The 15,772-nt window shown below is 41.5% G+C and overlaps 1 protein-coding gene across 3 annotated transcripts in view; it reads left to right on the forward strand.

The window, feature by feature from the left end:
- rasal2 (RAS protein activator like 2) overlaps positions 1–15,772 on the forward strand; it is a 61,009-nt gene that overhangs the window by 20,879 nt on the left and 24,358 nt on the right. For 2 of the 3 annotated variants that reach the window (XM_080010816.1, XM_080010817.1), the window contains exon 3: positions 2,364–2,481. In XM_080010816.1, coding sequence (XP_079866942.1) covers positions 2,364–2,481 — 118 coding nt within the window. Of the gene's footprint in view, positions 1–2,359; positions 2,482–12,885; positions 12,911–15,772 lie in introns of those variants that run through there. The other variant, XM_080010818.1, reaches the window with a different exon arrangement.

Raw genomic sequence — 15,772 nt, forward strand, 5'->3', positions numbered from 1 at the left:
GTTCCGTTCCTACGACCAGGTCGTTAAGTCAATTGGTCGATAAGCGAGGACCCGTGTTGTGTGATAGCTGGTATATATAGTATCTACAGTGTGTATACTATATAAAGGGTGATGCGCGATGAGATGCTTGACGCTGAGAGCCCGTGGTATAGTACAGTACAGACTGGTCAGAGAGCTGGTCGTAAGTCTGAACGGTCGTTAAACAGGTATGTCGTTAAGTGAAGAGTACATTTATGAAGTATATATACCGATCAGCCACAACATTCAAACCACCACTAATATTGTGTAGATCTCTCTCGTGTGGCCAAAACAGCTCTGACCTGCCCAATAATGTGTAGGTAGGTGCTACGTGTCAAAGTAACATCCACGTGAACGCCAGGACACAAGCTTTCCCAGCAAAACATTGTCCGGAGCATCTCACTGTCTTCTTCCCATCGTGCATCCTGGTGCCATCTCTTCCCCAGGTAAACCACGCACACGCACCAGGTCATCCACATGGTGTAGACGAAAAGGTGATTCATCAGACCACCACCTTCTTCCACTGCTCCATGGTCCAGTTAGGACGCTCAGTGTCCATTGTAGGTGCTTTCAGGGGTGGACAGGGGTCAGCATGGACACTGTGAGCTCCCATACGCAGCAAGCTGCCATGCACTGTGTGTTCTACACCTTTCTATCATAGCAACATTCACTGTTTCACCACTTTGTGCTGCAGTAGTTCTGCTGTAGGATCCAACCAGATGAACTAGACTAGGCGTCTATGACCCTGTCGCCGGTTCACCGGTCGTCCTTTGCACTGCTGCCTCACAGCAAGAAGGTCCTGGGTTCGATTCCTGCCTGGGGCATGGTTGGCACCGTGCTCCGGCAGGTTATCTCCCAAATAGGAGCCTTTCTGTGTGGAGTTTGCATGTTCTCCCCATGTGGGGTTTCCTCCACCTAACGTCAGTAAAAACATGCACACATCCCCATCGTCCGACCAGCGATGGACACTTGGTACCTGGTCCCCGGACGTCGACCAACGCTGCCCACTGCTCCTGGCTGCCCCCCCGGAGGAAGGACAAGCCAGGATGGTTAAATGCAGATGAACCATTTTACCGGCACCACCCCAAAGGCGTGCGTGCGTGCGTTGTAGTGCAGTGTGTCGTGTGACCAATAAAGATTCTTCTTAACAAGAGCTGTGCTTGTGGAGATGCTCTGACCCAGTCGTCCAGCATCACAATGTGCTCCTTGTCAAAGTGGCTCAGATCCTTACGCTGCTTCAGCACATCAACTTCAACAACTCACTCTTCACCTGCTGCCTCATATATATGTAATATATAACACTATATATAATAATATATATTCCATATATTATTTATATATATATATATATATATATATATATATATATATATACATACATACATACATACATACATACATACATACATACATACATACATACATACTAATAATAATATATAACAGTATATATAATAATAATATATAATAGTATATAGATATATAATAATATATAACAGTATATATATATATATATATATATATATATATAACAGTATACAGTATATACTGTGTATAATAATAATATATAAAGTGTGTGTGTGTGTGTTCAAATATCTAAAGTATCTAAAGTTATCTATTCCAAGCCAAGAAGATTACTTGGATTCTTCTCCCATAAACTTAAAACTGTTCCACAACCAGCCAGCAGGGGGCAACACACACACATACACACACACACTAGGGCTGGGTATTGGTAATCGATACCAAATACCAAGTAGTTTGGAAACACCTCCAGTCAAACCATACCTGCATTCAATCCCAAAGACTTTGTATGGTTTTGCTGGCAGCAGATCACCGCAAGCGTTCTTCGATCTCACACGACATGTGATTGGCTCACCACCACCAGCAGCAGCAGCAGCAGCAGCAGCAGCAGCAGCAGCAGCAGCAGCAGCAGCAGCAGCAGTCTGTTAAAGGACGGATGCACCATGCTTCAAGTGTGTTAGAACAGCAGTCAGGAACAGTGAGAGAATCCTTCCTCCTGTACTGACTATTTGTTTTAAAGTGACACCGCCCAAATACTTCATTGTACAGTTTAGTTATTTAATAAATACTCTCAAAATGTATTGGTGCAAAAAACGTTTAGATGGGGAGGAGTGGTGGCATTTTACACAACTAAACACGATGTGTGTAGTAGAAAAACAAGGTATGGAATGAAGGTGTTAGTGTCTCTATCACTTTAAGGCACTGGTACTGGTATCTTCATTTTTTAAACAATACCCAATACTCACACATCCCAGCCCTTGATAACACATCTATATATCATATGATTCTTATTTAGTATAATCAATATGTTGTTGCCTCTGCAGGGCGACGTACAGCAGAGCCCCAGCAGCTCGTCAAAGGGGCGCAGCCTCCGCAGGACGGTCAGCGTGCCGTCGGAGGGACAGTTCCCTGAGCTGCAGGCAGAGGGCGCCGCCATGCTAGGTAACTGCTGCTGCAGCATCAACTGTTATTATTATTATTATTATTATTGTTATAATGCAAATAATTTTAAACATGAACTGCATGAATGAATGAGTTGTTTAAAGTTCCCGCCAGTTCTTAAAAATGTTTGAAATTCAGCAAATGATGAGTTGATGCTGACGTTAGTTTCATCAAACACCTTACTGTTAAGCACTGTGCTACTAGAAGGAGAGGTGCGTTGTCCAAAATTCTGCCTTAAATTCATTTCAAATTTGTCTTGATAATAATGAACAGAAAGGGTGGAGTTGAACTGCTTCCTGCACCTGGTGTTCTGGTGAAGCCGCATTGAGTTAATGGTTGGTTATTTGTTTATGGGTTTTATTTCTGATATTTAAATCCACTGTTTGGGGTTTTGGCCAGAGTCTGGCTGGAGCTGGATGCCATGGGGCTGGGTGGAGGCTAACAGTAACATCAATAACGCACACTCTAGTGTTTTTGGATGGAATGCGTGTTTAAGTATCTGGTTTATGAGATAGTTATGGTTAATCGTGGTTTATAGATCCATGGTTTCTGTGGTTTTCTCATGAAAATCGTTATTCTAGTTAACTAGTAGCTAACAGGTTAATGAGTAACTAACTAGTTAACTGATATCTATGTGGTTACCTTGTGACTAACTAGTAACTAAGTCGTTAAAAGGCAAATCTTCCATAGAGCTAGATTCCATAGTAAGGAAGCAGTTGATCTTGTGTTTCTCCGTAATCGTTTCCACTGAAACTGGAAGGAACCAAACAGAGATGTTGTGCACTTTAAATATATCAAAACCTACAAGGTCCTTTCAATGTTTCACTCATATTCATAAATATTTATAGATATTTATATATATTTATATATATTTTTGTATTAAGGTTTTCAGTTTTTAACACAGTACAAATGTAGCAAAAAATGAATGAAATAGCAAAGTACAATTAAAATAACGACAGAGGAAAAGTATTACTTATCACAAAAATATTTGTTATTTTTATATTCAATTAATGTATTTGGAGGATTTTAAACCTCGAGGAGTTCTGACTGTTTTCAAGCAAAGCATGCTGGGAGCTGTCTGTTGTCCACCGTGTGAGCCCCAGGGGGCAGGGACGCAGTACTGTGTGTGTGTGTGTGTGTGTGTGTAACCAAGCTGCTCACCCCCCCATCTAATTTTCATGTGAGCCCCCCCCGTGACCCCTCCTTTCTCCGTCCAAACTGTGAATCACTCAGTCGTCCATCTTCAGTCCATTGTTTGCACTCCACTGTAATTACAATGTAATTAAGTGTAATTACAATGTAATCAAGTGTAATTACACAGCGCTGAGTGAGCGTGAGGTGTTGGCGCTGCGAGGGTTAATCCTGCCTTTTTCCAATCCCGAAAAACGTTGTGAAAGTGAAGCGGGTGGCAGGACGGCACCGCACCTGGAGGAGGCTCACACTCAGCTTGTCTTTAAATGAGGATGCAGCGGAGGTGACGCTCCGTCCCCAAGGTGGAGAGAGCGACGGGTCTCTATTGTTGTCAACTGAGGAGTTTGGGGTGGGGGTGGGGGTGGAGGGTGGAGGCAGCATCAGGCCGGGCTGCATTCCTCCTCCAGGTCCCAGAGGAGGCAGCGTGTGACGATGGACGCTCTGGGTGAGTAGCGCATGGAGGCGGACGGACGTTAGCGCGCTAGGCTAACAAGCTGCACCACCCGCTGAGGAGGAGGGAGGAGTTTCCTTCGCAGCTTGGGGGGGGTCCTGGTTTAGTTGAGCTGGCGTTTGGAAGGTGGAGGGGCTTTGAGTCTCGGGTGTGTTTGGGGCCCGGGGTGAGGGGGAAGGCCCTGCCCTCCCCCCTCGGCCTGAGCCTCCTGATCCATGTGCTCTCATCACTGACGGCTGCAAACCAAACAAGATGTTTCACTGAATGTTTGTCAAAAATGTAAAATCAGTGGATACGGAAATGAAAAGTGAAACGAGTTTGATTCAAAACCACTCAAATGACATTTTACAAATTCATTCAGAAATTTAAACAACTCTGTCTCCATAATAGAGCATATATAATATTCTGTTCTGTTCTGTCATATTGTACTATATTATACATTATATACATATCTATATACCACACACACGCACACACACACACACACACACACCTTTCTGTTCTTTCTTTTTGGGAGTGTCAGGAATTCCTTGTTGGGAAGCTTGTTGTTGTTGCTGCTTCTTTCTGAGGTGCCTTGCTCTGGGGAAGGGGCGGGGGGCAGGGATTTCAACCCAAAACCCCACCGGTTCAGTCAGTTTTTTGTGTGTGTGTGTGTGTGTGTGTGTGTGTGTGTGTGTGTGTGTGTCCAGCGCCCTGCTCTGATTGGTCGGCTCCACATTCCACACATTCCTTCCACCACGCTGGGGCGGCTCCAGGTGCGCGGCGCTGCGTTCTGATTGGTCGGTTCCGAGGAGCGGGTCCTGTCGCGCTAACGCACACGCACTGCTGAAGGCATATATTATATACGGGGCTGTCACCGGGTCCTTGAGGTGCTGGAATTCCACCCTCGCGCAAACGCAAGCACCAGAATGCCCCCGAAAACAGCCCCCCTTCACCCTGAGGTGTTTGAAAAGTCCTTGGGGAAAAAAAAAAACGTTATTGAAGAGCGGTGAAAGTCCTCCAGGTTGTGTTCTTCAAATCGTGAGGTCATAAAATTTTACAACATCGATGATTCCAGGGAAATGTACATCTTATCAAAAAAAATTTTTTTCTTTTTTTTTTTTTTAATAAAATAATAATAAAAATAATAATAAAATAAAAAATAAATAAAATAAAAACAAGGGAATGTACATTTAATCCGCAACGGTTGGAGAGATAACAGTAGAAGGCAAAGAGATGAATTATAGATGTAATAGATATACGAATATAAACATTGAGACTAATATCATATTGTAATTAATTGTGTTGTATTATATAAAAGCGTCGGCTCAGTAATAAGAGAAGGAAGAAGCGTTCTCACTGGAGAGCTCGACGGAAACGGTCCCTTTATTTTAACTGAATTTCTCTGGGTTGGGCGTCAGAAAGGGCGTGGCCGGGCCCGTACGTCAACGGGGGTAAACATGGGGAGCTGCGGTTGTTTCCGGATTTTAAAAAAGCACCGCAACACTCGCCCTCCTCCACTGACTTTCGGTGACGCGTTTTTATATTCCAGGGTTTTTGGGGACGCACTTCCTGTGACGCGCCGCCGTGAATTCCTCATTTTTCCGTGATGTCATCATTCCACAGCCATTACACTGTGTCATAACCATTAACTTCATAGCAAAAAGGAGGTCTACCGCTCTGTCCATCATACACTGAGATCACAATGAAAACTGAGTTGATTGTGAGTCCTTGAGAATTGAAAGAAAAATAGTGCTTAAAGTTCTTGAAAGTCCTTGAATTTCATTTAGTAGTGGCCGAATGACCTGTGTGTGTGTGTGTTGGAGGCATGGTTTGGGCACGGCTCAGGACATGACGAGGATCACCAATCATCCATGGTGGCACCAAGCCAAGAAGAGGAAATTCAGATGGAATGATGAATATTCTAGAATACAAAATGAATTCGAAAATATTCCATTTTGAGGACAAGTTTTATAACTAGTGTGTCTAGTTGTATAACTGGTATGAGTCGTTGTATAACTAGTATGTCTAGTTGTATAACTGGTATGAGTCGTTGTATAACTAGTATGTCTAGTTGTATAACTGGTATGAGTCGTTGTATAACTAGTATGTCTAGTTGTATAACTGGTATGAGTCGTTGTATAACTAGTATGTCTAGTTGTATAACTGGTATGAGTCGTTGTATAACTAGTATGTCTAGTTGTATAACTGGTATGAGTCGTTGTATAACTAGTATGTCTAGTTGTATAACTGGTATGAGTCGTTGTATAACTAGTATGTCTAGTTGTATAACTGGTATGAGTCGTTGTATAACTAGTATGTCTAGTTGTATAACTGGTATGAGTCGTTGTATAACTAGTATGTCTAGTTGTATAACTAGTATGAGTCATTGTATAACTAGTATGTCTAGTTGTATAACTGGTATGAGTCGTTGTATAACTAGTATGTCTAGTTGTATAACTGGTATGAGTCGTTGTATAACTAGTATGTCTAGTTGTATAACTGGTATGAGTCGTTGTATAACTATTATGTCTAGTTGTATAACTGGTATGAGTCGTTGTATAACTAGTATGTCTAGTTGTATAACTGGTATGAGTCGTTGTATAACTAGTATGTCTAGTTGTATAACTGGTATGAGTCGTTGTATAACTAGTATGTCTAGTTGTATAACTGGTATGAGTCGTATAACTAGTATGTCTAGTTGTATAACTGGTATGAGTCGTTGTATAACTAGTATGTCTAGTTGTATAACTGGTATGAGTCGTTGTATAACTATTATGTCTAGTTGTATAACTGGTATGAGTCGTTGTATAACTAGTATGTCTAGTTGTATAACTGGTATGAGTCGTTGTATAACTAGTATGTCTAGTTGTATAACTAGTATGAGTCGTTGTATAACTAGTATGTCTAGTTGTATAACTGGTATGAGTCGTTGTATAACTAGTATGTCTAGTTGTATAACTGGTATGAGTCGTTGTATAACTAGTATGTCTAGTTGTATAACTGGTATGAGTCGTTGTATAACTATTATGTCTAGTTGTATAACTGGTATGAGTCGTTGTATAACTAGTATGTCTAGTTGTATAACTGGTATGAGTCGTTGTATAACTAGTATGTCTAGTTGTATAACTGGTATGAGTCGTTGTATAACTAGTATGTCTAGTTGTATAACTGGTATGAGTCGTATAACTAGTATGTCTAGTTGTATAACTGGTATGAGTCGTTGTATAACTAGTATGTCTAGTTGTATAACTGGTATGAGTCGTATAACTAGTATGTCTAGTTGTATAACTGGTATGAGTCGTTGTATAACTAGTATGTCTAGTTGTATAACTGGTATGAGTCGTTGTATAACTATTATGTCTAGTTGTATAACTGGTATGAGTCGTTGTATAACTAGTATGTCTAGTTGTATAACTGGTATGAGTCGTTGTATAACTAGTATGTCTAGTTGTATAACTGGTATGAGTCGTATAACTAGTATGTCTAGTTGTATGACTGGTATGAGTCGTTGTATAACTAGTATGTCTAGTTGTATAACTGGTATGAGTCGTTGTATAACTAGTATGTCTAGTTGTATAACTGTTATGAGTCGTTGTATAACTAGTATGTCTAGTTGTATAACTGGTATGACTTGCTGTATAACTAGTATGTCTAGTTGTATAACTGGTATGACTCGTTGTATAACTACTATGTCTAGTTGTATAACTGGTATGAGTCGTTGTATAACTAGTATGTCTAGTTGTATAACTGGTATGAGTCGTTGTATAACTAGTATGTCTAGTTGTATAACTGGTATGAGTCGTTGTATAACTAGTATGTCTAGTTGTATAACTGGTATGAGTCGTTGTATAACTAGTATGTCTAGTTGTATAACTGGTATGAGTCGTTGTATAACTAGTATGTCTAGTTGTATAACTGTTATGAGTCGTATAACTAGTATGTCTAGTTGTATAACTGGTATGAGTCGTTGTATAACTAGTATGTCTAGTTGTATAACTGGTATGAGTCGTTGTATAACTAATATGTCTAGTTGTATAACTGGTATGACTCGTTGTATAACTAGTATGTCTAGTTGTATAACTGGTATGAGTCGTTGTATAACTAGTATGTCTAGTTGTATAACTGGTATGAGTCGTTGTATAACTAGTATGTCTAGTTGTATAACTGGTATGAGTCGTTGTATAACTAGTATGTCTAGTTGTATAACTGGTATGAGTCGTTGTATAACTAGTATGTCTAGTTGTATAACTGGTATGAGTCGTTGTATAACTAGTATGTCTAGTTGTATAACTGGTATGAGTCGTTGTATAACTAGTATGTCTAGTTGTATAACTGGTATGACTCGTTGTATAACTAGTATGTCTAGTTGTATAACTGGTATGACTCGTTGTATAACTAGTATGTCTAGTTGATTAACTAGTTTGTTTAGTTTATTAACTTGTATATTTAGTTGTATAACTAGTATGGCTAGTTCAATAACTACTATGTCTAGTTGTATGACTAGTTTATTAACTTGTATGTCTATTTCTATAAAAATGATGTCTAGTTTTATGACTTGTATTACTAGTATGACTCATATTACTAGTATAACTTTTTTCATAACTAGTATGTCTAGTTGTGTAACTAGTATCACTAGTTGAATAACTACTATGTCTAGTTGTATAACTAGTATCACTTGTTTACTAACTAGTATGTCTAGTTATATAACTGGTATGACTTCTTTAATACCTACTGTATGTCTAGTTGTATAACTAGTATGTGTAGTTGTATAACTAGTATGTCTAGTTGTATAACTAGTATGTCTAGTTGTATAACTAGTATGTCTTGTTTTATAACTAGTATGTCTAGTTGTATAACTCGTATGTCTAGTTGTATAACTAGTATGACGTATTTAATAACTAGTATGTCTAGTTGTATAACTAGTATGATGTATTTAATAACTAGTATATCTAGTTGTATAACTAGTATGACTTAAATAATAACTACTGTAGTATGTTCAAGATTGAAGATGTTATTTGTCACATACATGTACATATGCAGTGAAATGTCATGACACCTGGTGATTACGCACAATAAGCTCTAAGAGCTCTAAAAATACTCAAACGTGCGTAACTGACACAAGGCATAGTTGTATAACTAGTCTGTCTAGTTGTATTACTAGTATGACTTCTTAAATAACTAGTATGTCTAGTTGTATAACTGGTATGAGTCGTTGTATAACTAGTATGTCTAGTTGAATAACTGGTATGACTCGTATAACTAGTATGTCTAGTTGTATAACTGGTATGAGTCGTTGTATAACTAGTATGACTTGCTGTATAACTAGTATTACATTACATAACATTACATCACATTGCATTTAGCAGACGCTTTTATCCAAAGCCACTTACAATTGTTCAAACAGCGACGGACGCAGCCATCAGGAGCAATGAGGGGTTAAGTGTCTTGCTCAAGGACACTACAGCATGCTAGCAGGAGGAGCCTGGGATCCAACCAGCAACCTTTAGATGACTAGACCACCAGCTCTACCTCCTGAGCTACCATCCCCCGTTGTATGAGTCGTTGTATCACTAGTATGTCTAGTTGTATCACTAGTATGTCTAGTTGTATAACTAGTATGTCTAGTTGTATAACTGGTATCACTCGCTGTATAACTAGTATGTCTAGTTGTATAACTGGTATGACTCACTGTATAACTAGTATGTCTAGTTGTATAACTGGTATCACTCGCTGTATAACTAGTATGTCTAGTTGTATAACTAGTATGTCTAGTTGTATAACTAGTATGTCTAGTTGTATAACTAGTATGTCTAGTTGTATAACTAGTATGTCTAGTTGTATAACTAGTATGTCTAGTTGTATAACTGGTATCACTCGCTGTATAACTAGTATGTCTAGTTGTATAACTGGTATGACTCACTGTATAACTAGTATGTCTAGTTGTATAACTGGTATCACTCGCTGTATAACTAGTATGTCTAGTTGTATAACTAGTATGTCTAGTTGTATAACTAGTATGTCTAGTTGTATAACTAGTATGTCTAGTTGTATAACTGGTATCACTCGCTGTATAACTAGTATGTCTAGTTGTATAACTGGTATCACTCGCTGTATAACTAGTATGTCTAGTTGTATAACTAGTATGTCTAGTTGTATAACTAGTATGTCTAGTTGTATAACTGGTATCACTCGCTGTATAACTAGTATGTCTAGTTGTATAACTGGTATGAGTCGTTGTATCACTAGTATGTCTAGTTGTTATAACTAGTATGTCTGATCCCAGTCCTTAATTGGAAACAACTGAGCACTTGGGGTGGTATCAGTATTACAGAGTACTTCTGGGTGGAGCAAGGCACTCGTCCTGCAGGGTTGGGGGTTCAATTCCTTGTGTAGCTCATGAACTCAGCTTGTTGTGACTTTATTCAAGATTCCAGAGGTTTATTTGTCATATACATATACATACTTTCATACATATACATACTTCCATACATGTACATACCTTCATATATATATATACATACTTTCATACATGTACATACTTTCATACATATACATACTTCCATACATGTACATACCTTCATACATATACATACTTTCATACATATACATACTTTCATACACCTACATACTTCCATACATGTACATACCTTCATACATATACATACCTTCATACATATACATACTTCCATACATGTACATACCTTCATACATATACATACTTTCATACATCTACATACTTTCATACACCTACATACTTCCATACATGTACATACCTTCATACATGTACATACCTTAATACATATACATACTTCCATACATGTACATACCTTCATACATATACATACTTCCATACATGTACATACCTTCATACATATACATACTTTCATACATGTACATACCTTCATACATATACATACTTTCATACATGTACATACCTTCATACATCTACATACTTTCATACATGTACATACCTTCATACATATACATACTTCCATACATGTACATACCTTCATACATGTACATACTTTCATACATGTACATACCTTCATACATATACATACTTTCATACATATACATACTTCCATACATGTACATACCTTCATACATATACATACTTTCATACATGTACATACCTTCATACACATACATACTTCCATACATGTACATACCTTCATACATATACATACTTTCACACATATACATACTTTCATACATGTACATACTTTCATACATATACATACTTTCATACATGTACATACCTTCATACATATACATACTTTCATACATGTACATACCTTCATACACATACATACTTCCATACATGTACATACCTTCATACATATACATACTTTCACACATATACATACTTTCATACATGTACATACCTTCATACATATACATACTTTCATACATATACATACTTTCATACATGTACATACTTTCATACATGTACATACTTTCATACATGTACATACTTTCATACATGTACATACCTTCATACATGTATGCAGGGGAATTCAACGTGCACACACACACTCGCACTCGTACCCAGATTGAGTGGTTGATGGTTCAACTCCCCGGAGCTGCTGTGACCCACATCCCAGATGAAACAGGAAGTTGTTAGCCTCTCTGTTAGCGTCCGTTAGCGTCCTGAGTGTGAACACTGCACCTCAGCTGCATGGAGCGGGTGGAGGGAGGGGGGGGGGGCAACAGCAGAGTGCAACTGTAGGGAGGGAGAAGCAGAGGAAGGAAAGAGGAGAGAGATCAGATTCTGGGAGAAGAAGAAGAGAAGAGAAGAGATGAGAAGAGATGAGGGAGATGAGAAGAGAAGAGAAGAGAAGAGGGAGAAGAGGGAGATGAGGGAGATGAGGGAGAAGAGAAGAGGGAGATGAGGGAGAAGCAGAGGAAGGAAAGAGGAGAGAGATCAGATTCTGGGAGAAGAAGAAGAGAAGAGGGAGAAGAGAAGAGGGAGATGAGATGAGGGAGAAGAGAAGAGGGAGATGAGATGAGGGAGAAGAGGGAGTGAGGGAGATGAGATGAGGGAGAAGAGAAGAGGGAGATGAGATGAGGGAGAAGAGGGAGTGAGGGAGATGAGGGAGAAGAGGGAGATGAGGGAGATGAGGGGAGAGTGCAGTTCCAGTAATTGATTGAATAAATGCGGTAAAGTCGAGAGAGAGGGGGAGGGGAGGGGGGGGGGGGGGGGGGACTGAACGAGAGAGAGGAAAAGAGGGAGGGAGGGCGGTAAAGAGAGGAGGATAAGGAAGGAGGAGGAGGAGGAGGAGGGAGGGAGAGAGGGAGGGCGGTAAAGAGAGGAGGATAAGGAAGGAGGAGGAGGAGGGAGGGAGGGAGGGAGGGAGGGCGGTAAAGAGAGGAGGATAAGGAAGGAGGAGGAGGAGGAGGAGGGAGGGAGGGAGGGAGGGAGGGCGGTAAAGAGAGGAGGATAAGGAAGGAGGAGGAGGAGGGAGGGAGGGAGGGAGGGAGGGCGGTAAAGAGAGGAGGATAAGGAAGGAGGAGGAGGAGGAGGAGGGAGGGAGGGCGGTAAAGAGAGGAGGATAAGGAAGGAGGAGGAGGAGGGAGGGAGGGAGGGAGGGAGGGCGGTAAAGAGAGGAGGATAAGGAAGGAGGAGGAGGAGGAGGAGGGAGGGAGGGAGGGAGGGAGGGAGGGGCAGCAGGATGAGGGACTGCAGGCTCCGGCGGGACGGACGACAGACGCCTCCGCTGATTGGAGCTGGACGCTGCTGACTGTCCAATCACGCCCTCTCTCTGTCTGTCTCTCCTCAGATGATGGGGAACAGCTGTGACCGAGGTACTGTCTCTCTGTCTCTCTCCCCGTCTCTCTCTCTGCCTCCCTCTCTGTCTGTCTCTCTCTCTCCGATCATCCTTTCGTCTTGTCTTGAAATGTGATCGACTGCTCATGCCTGATGTGTATCCGCACGGATGTTCGTGGCGTCGCGTCTCAGCTGTTTGGCGTCTTAGTGTTTGACTCTTGGACTCCGATGGTTCTGACTTGGTTTCACTCTGACTCGATTGTACCCAGTTTGACTCAGTTTGACTGATTCACTTTGACCCTGGTTGACTCAGCTTGTCTTGTTTGACTGACTCAGTTTGACTCTGTTTGACTTTGACTCAGGTTGACTTTGTTTGACTGACTCAGTTTGACTCAGGTCGACTTTGACTTAGGTTGACTTTGTTTGACTGACTCAGTTTGACTCTGACTCAGTTTGACTGAGGTTGACTCTGACTCAGGTTGACTGTGTTTGAACAACTCAGTTTGACTCTGACTCAGTTTGACTCAGGTTGACTGTGTTTGACTGACTCAGTTTCTGACTTGGTTTCACTCTGACTCAATTGTACCCAGTTTGACTGATTCGATTTGACCCTGTTTGACTCAGGTTGACTTTGTTTGACTGACTCAGTTTAACTCTGTTTGACTTTGACTCAGGTTGACTTTGTTTGGCTGACTCACTTTGACTCCGGTTTACTTTGTTTGACTGACTCTGACTCAGTTTGACTTTGTTTGACTGACTCAGTTTGACTCAGACTCAGGTTGACTTTGTTTGACTGACTCAGGTTGACTCAGACCCAGTTGGACTCAGGTTGACTTTGACTCAGGTTGACTTTGTTTGATTGACTCAGGTTGACTCAGACCCAGTTGGACTCAGGTTGACTTTGACTCAGGTTGACTTTGTTTGACTGACTCAGGTTGACTCAGACCCAGTTGGACTCAGGTTGACTTTGACTCAGGTTGACTTTGTTTGATTGACTCCGTTTGACCCTGACTCAGTTTGACTCAGTCGGAATTTGACTGTTTGAATTTGACTCTTGACTCTTTCCCTGTTTAGCCAGGAGCTACTTTCTTGCTCTCCCTCTGTCTTCCCTTTCACTCCCTCTTTCTCTCGCGGTGTCTGTGGTCAAACCACTTCGCTCAGTGTCCTGATGACAACCGCCTCTCTCTCCACCCCCCCACTCTCCCCCCCTCTCTCTCTCTCTCTCTCTCTCTCTCTCTCTCTCTCTCTCTCTCTCTCTCTCTCTCCCCCTCTCTCTCCCTCTCTCTCTCTCTCTCTCTCTCTCTCTCTCCCTGGGAGCTGCATGCTTTAAACAGAGGACACTGCATGTAGTTTGTGCTTCCTGTTGTCGTGACGCTGCAGCACTGCATTCTGATGCATGGCAGCACGAGGAATCCAATATGGCCGTCAGCTTCTCGTCCTCCATGAACACTGAGTGTGTCCTGCTCCATTTCACCGTGTCCAAAACCTGAAACCCGAGCCCGGTTTGGGAAGGACCCCGGCTGCCTGAACAGAACAGAACCTGCTCTGGGATCAGACACTGTGGCTCAGTTCTCTTCGTTGAGGAGACTAAAGGAGCTAAATTTATCCTGGAATCAATAACCCACCGGCCGTCGGACTCCTAAGTTAAGACCGGCGGTCCGGGATCGCCGGCTCAGAGCGGGTCGAACCCGACAGGAGTCATCGGATTAAATACCCAGTCAGTGTCAACAAATGTAGGACCATCTGGGATCAGTTAGTATCATATCACATTATCTGTACATCACACTGAAGCTCAGGGATGCAGCTGGGCGGTACCTTCCCATGTTTCTGCTTGGTCAATATGGACGTTTGGGGGACGTTGCCCGCTCTGAATGGCTGCCTCAGAGCGGGCAGACAAACTACTCTAGGCCCAGGCTTCCTGCGGCCTAGTGGCTTCCTGTAAATGCAGCGTACAGATGTGGACGATGGGGCGTGTGTTTCTGGACGACTTTGACTCCTCACCTCCTTAGACCCTTTAAAAAATACTCTCAACCCCTTGGAACCCTTCAACAGGTTCAGTGTAGCTCTACTGGTTCTATACCTGTCCAACTGCTTCTATACCTGTCTAACTGCTTCTATACCTGTCTGACTGCTTCTATACCTGTCTGACTGGTTCTACAAGTGCCAGACTGGTTCTATACCGGTCTAACTGGTTCTATACCTGTCTAACTGGTTCTATACCTGTCTAACTGGTTCTATACCTGTCTTAACTGGTCATGTACCTGTCTAACTGGTTCTCTTAACTGGTCATGTACCTGTCTAACTGGTTCTATACCTGTCTAACTGGTCATATACCTGTCTAACTGGTTCTATACCTGTCTAACTGGTTCTGTACCAGTCTAACTGGTTCTATACCTGTCTCACTAGTTCTACACCTATCTGACTGGTTCTACACCTGTCTAACTGGTTCTATACCTGTCTTAACTGGTCATGTACCTGTCTAACTGGTTCTGTACCTGTCTTAACTGGTCATGTACCTGTCTAACTGGTTCTGTACCTGTCTAACTGGTTCTTTACCAGTCTAACTGGTTCTATACCTGTCTTAATGGTGCTATACCTGTCTAAATGGTTCTATATCTGTCCAACTGGTTCTATACCTGTCTCACAGATGATGTACCAGACTGTTTATAATATTAATTTCTAGTGGTTTACATCTAGTGTCGCCTGGTAGTATTTTAGGGTGGTATTCCAGGTTTTAAGGACGGTATTCTAGGTGAGGGACAGTTTTTAAGAACACTATTCCAGGTGTGGGACAGTATTTAAGAGCGGTATTCCAGGTGTGAGACAGTTTTTAAGAACACTATTCCAGGTGTGGGACAGTATTTAAGAGCGGTATTCCAGGTGTGGGACAGTTTTTAAGA

The sequence above is a fragment of the Zeus faber genome, assembly GCF_960531495.2.
Source record: "Zeus faber genome assembly, chromosome: 12".
NCBI lineage: Eukaryota > Metazoa > Chordata > Actinopteri > Zeiformes > Zeidae > Zeus > Zeus faber.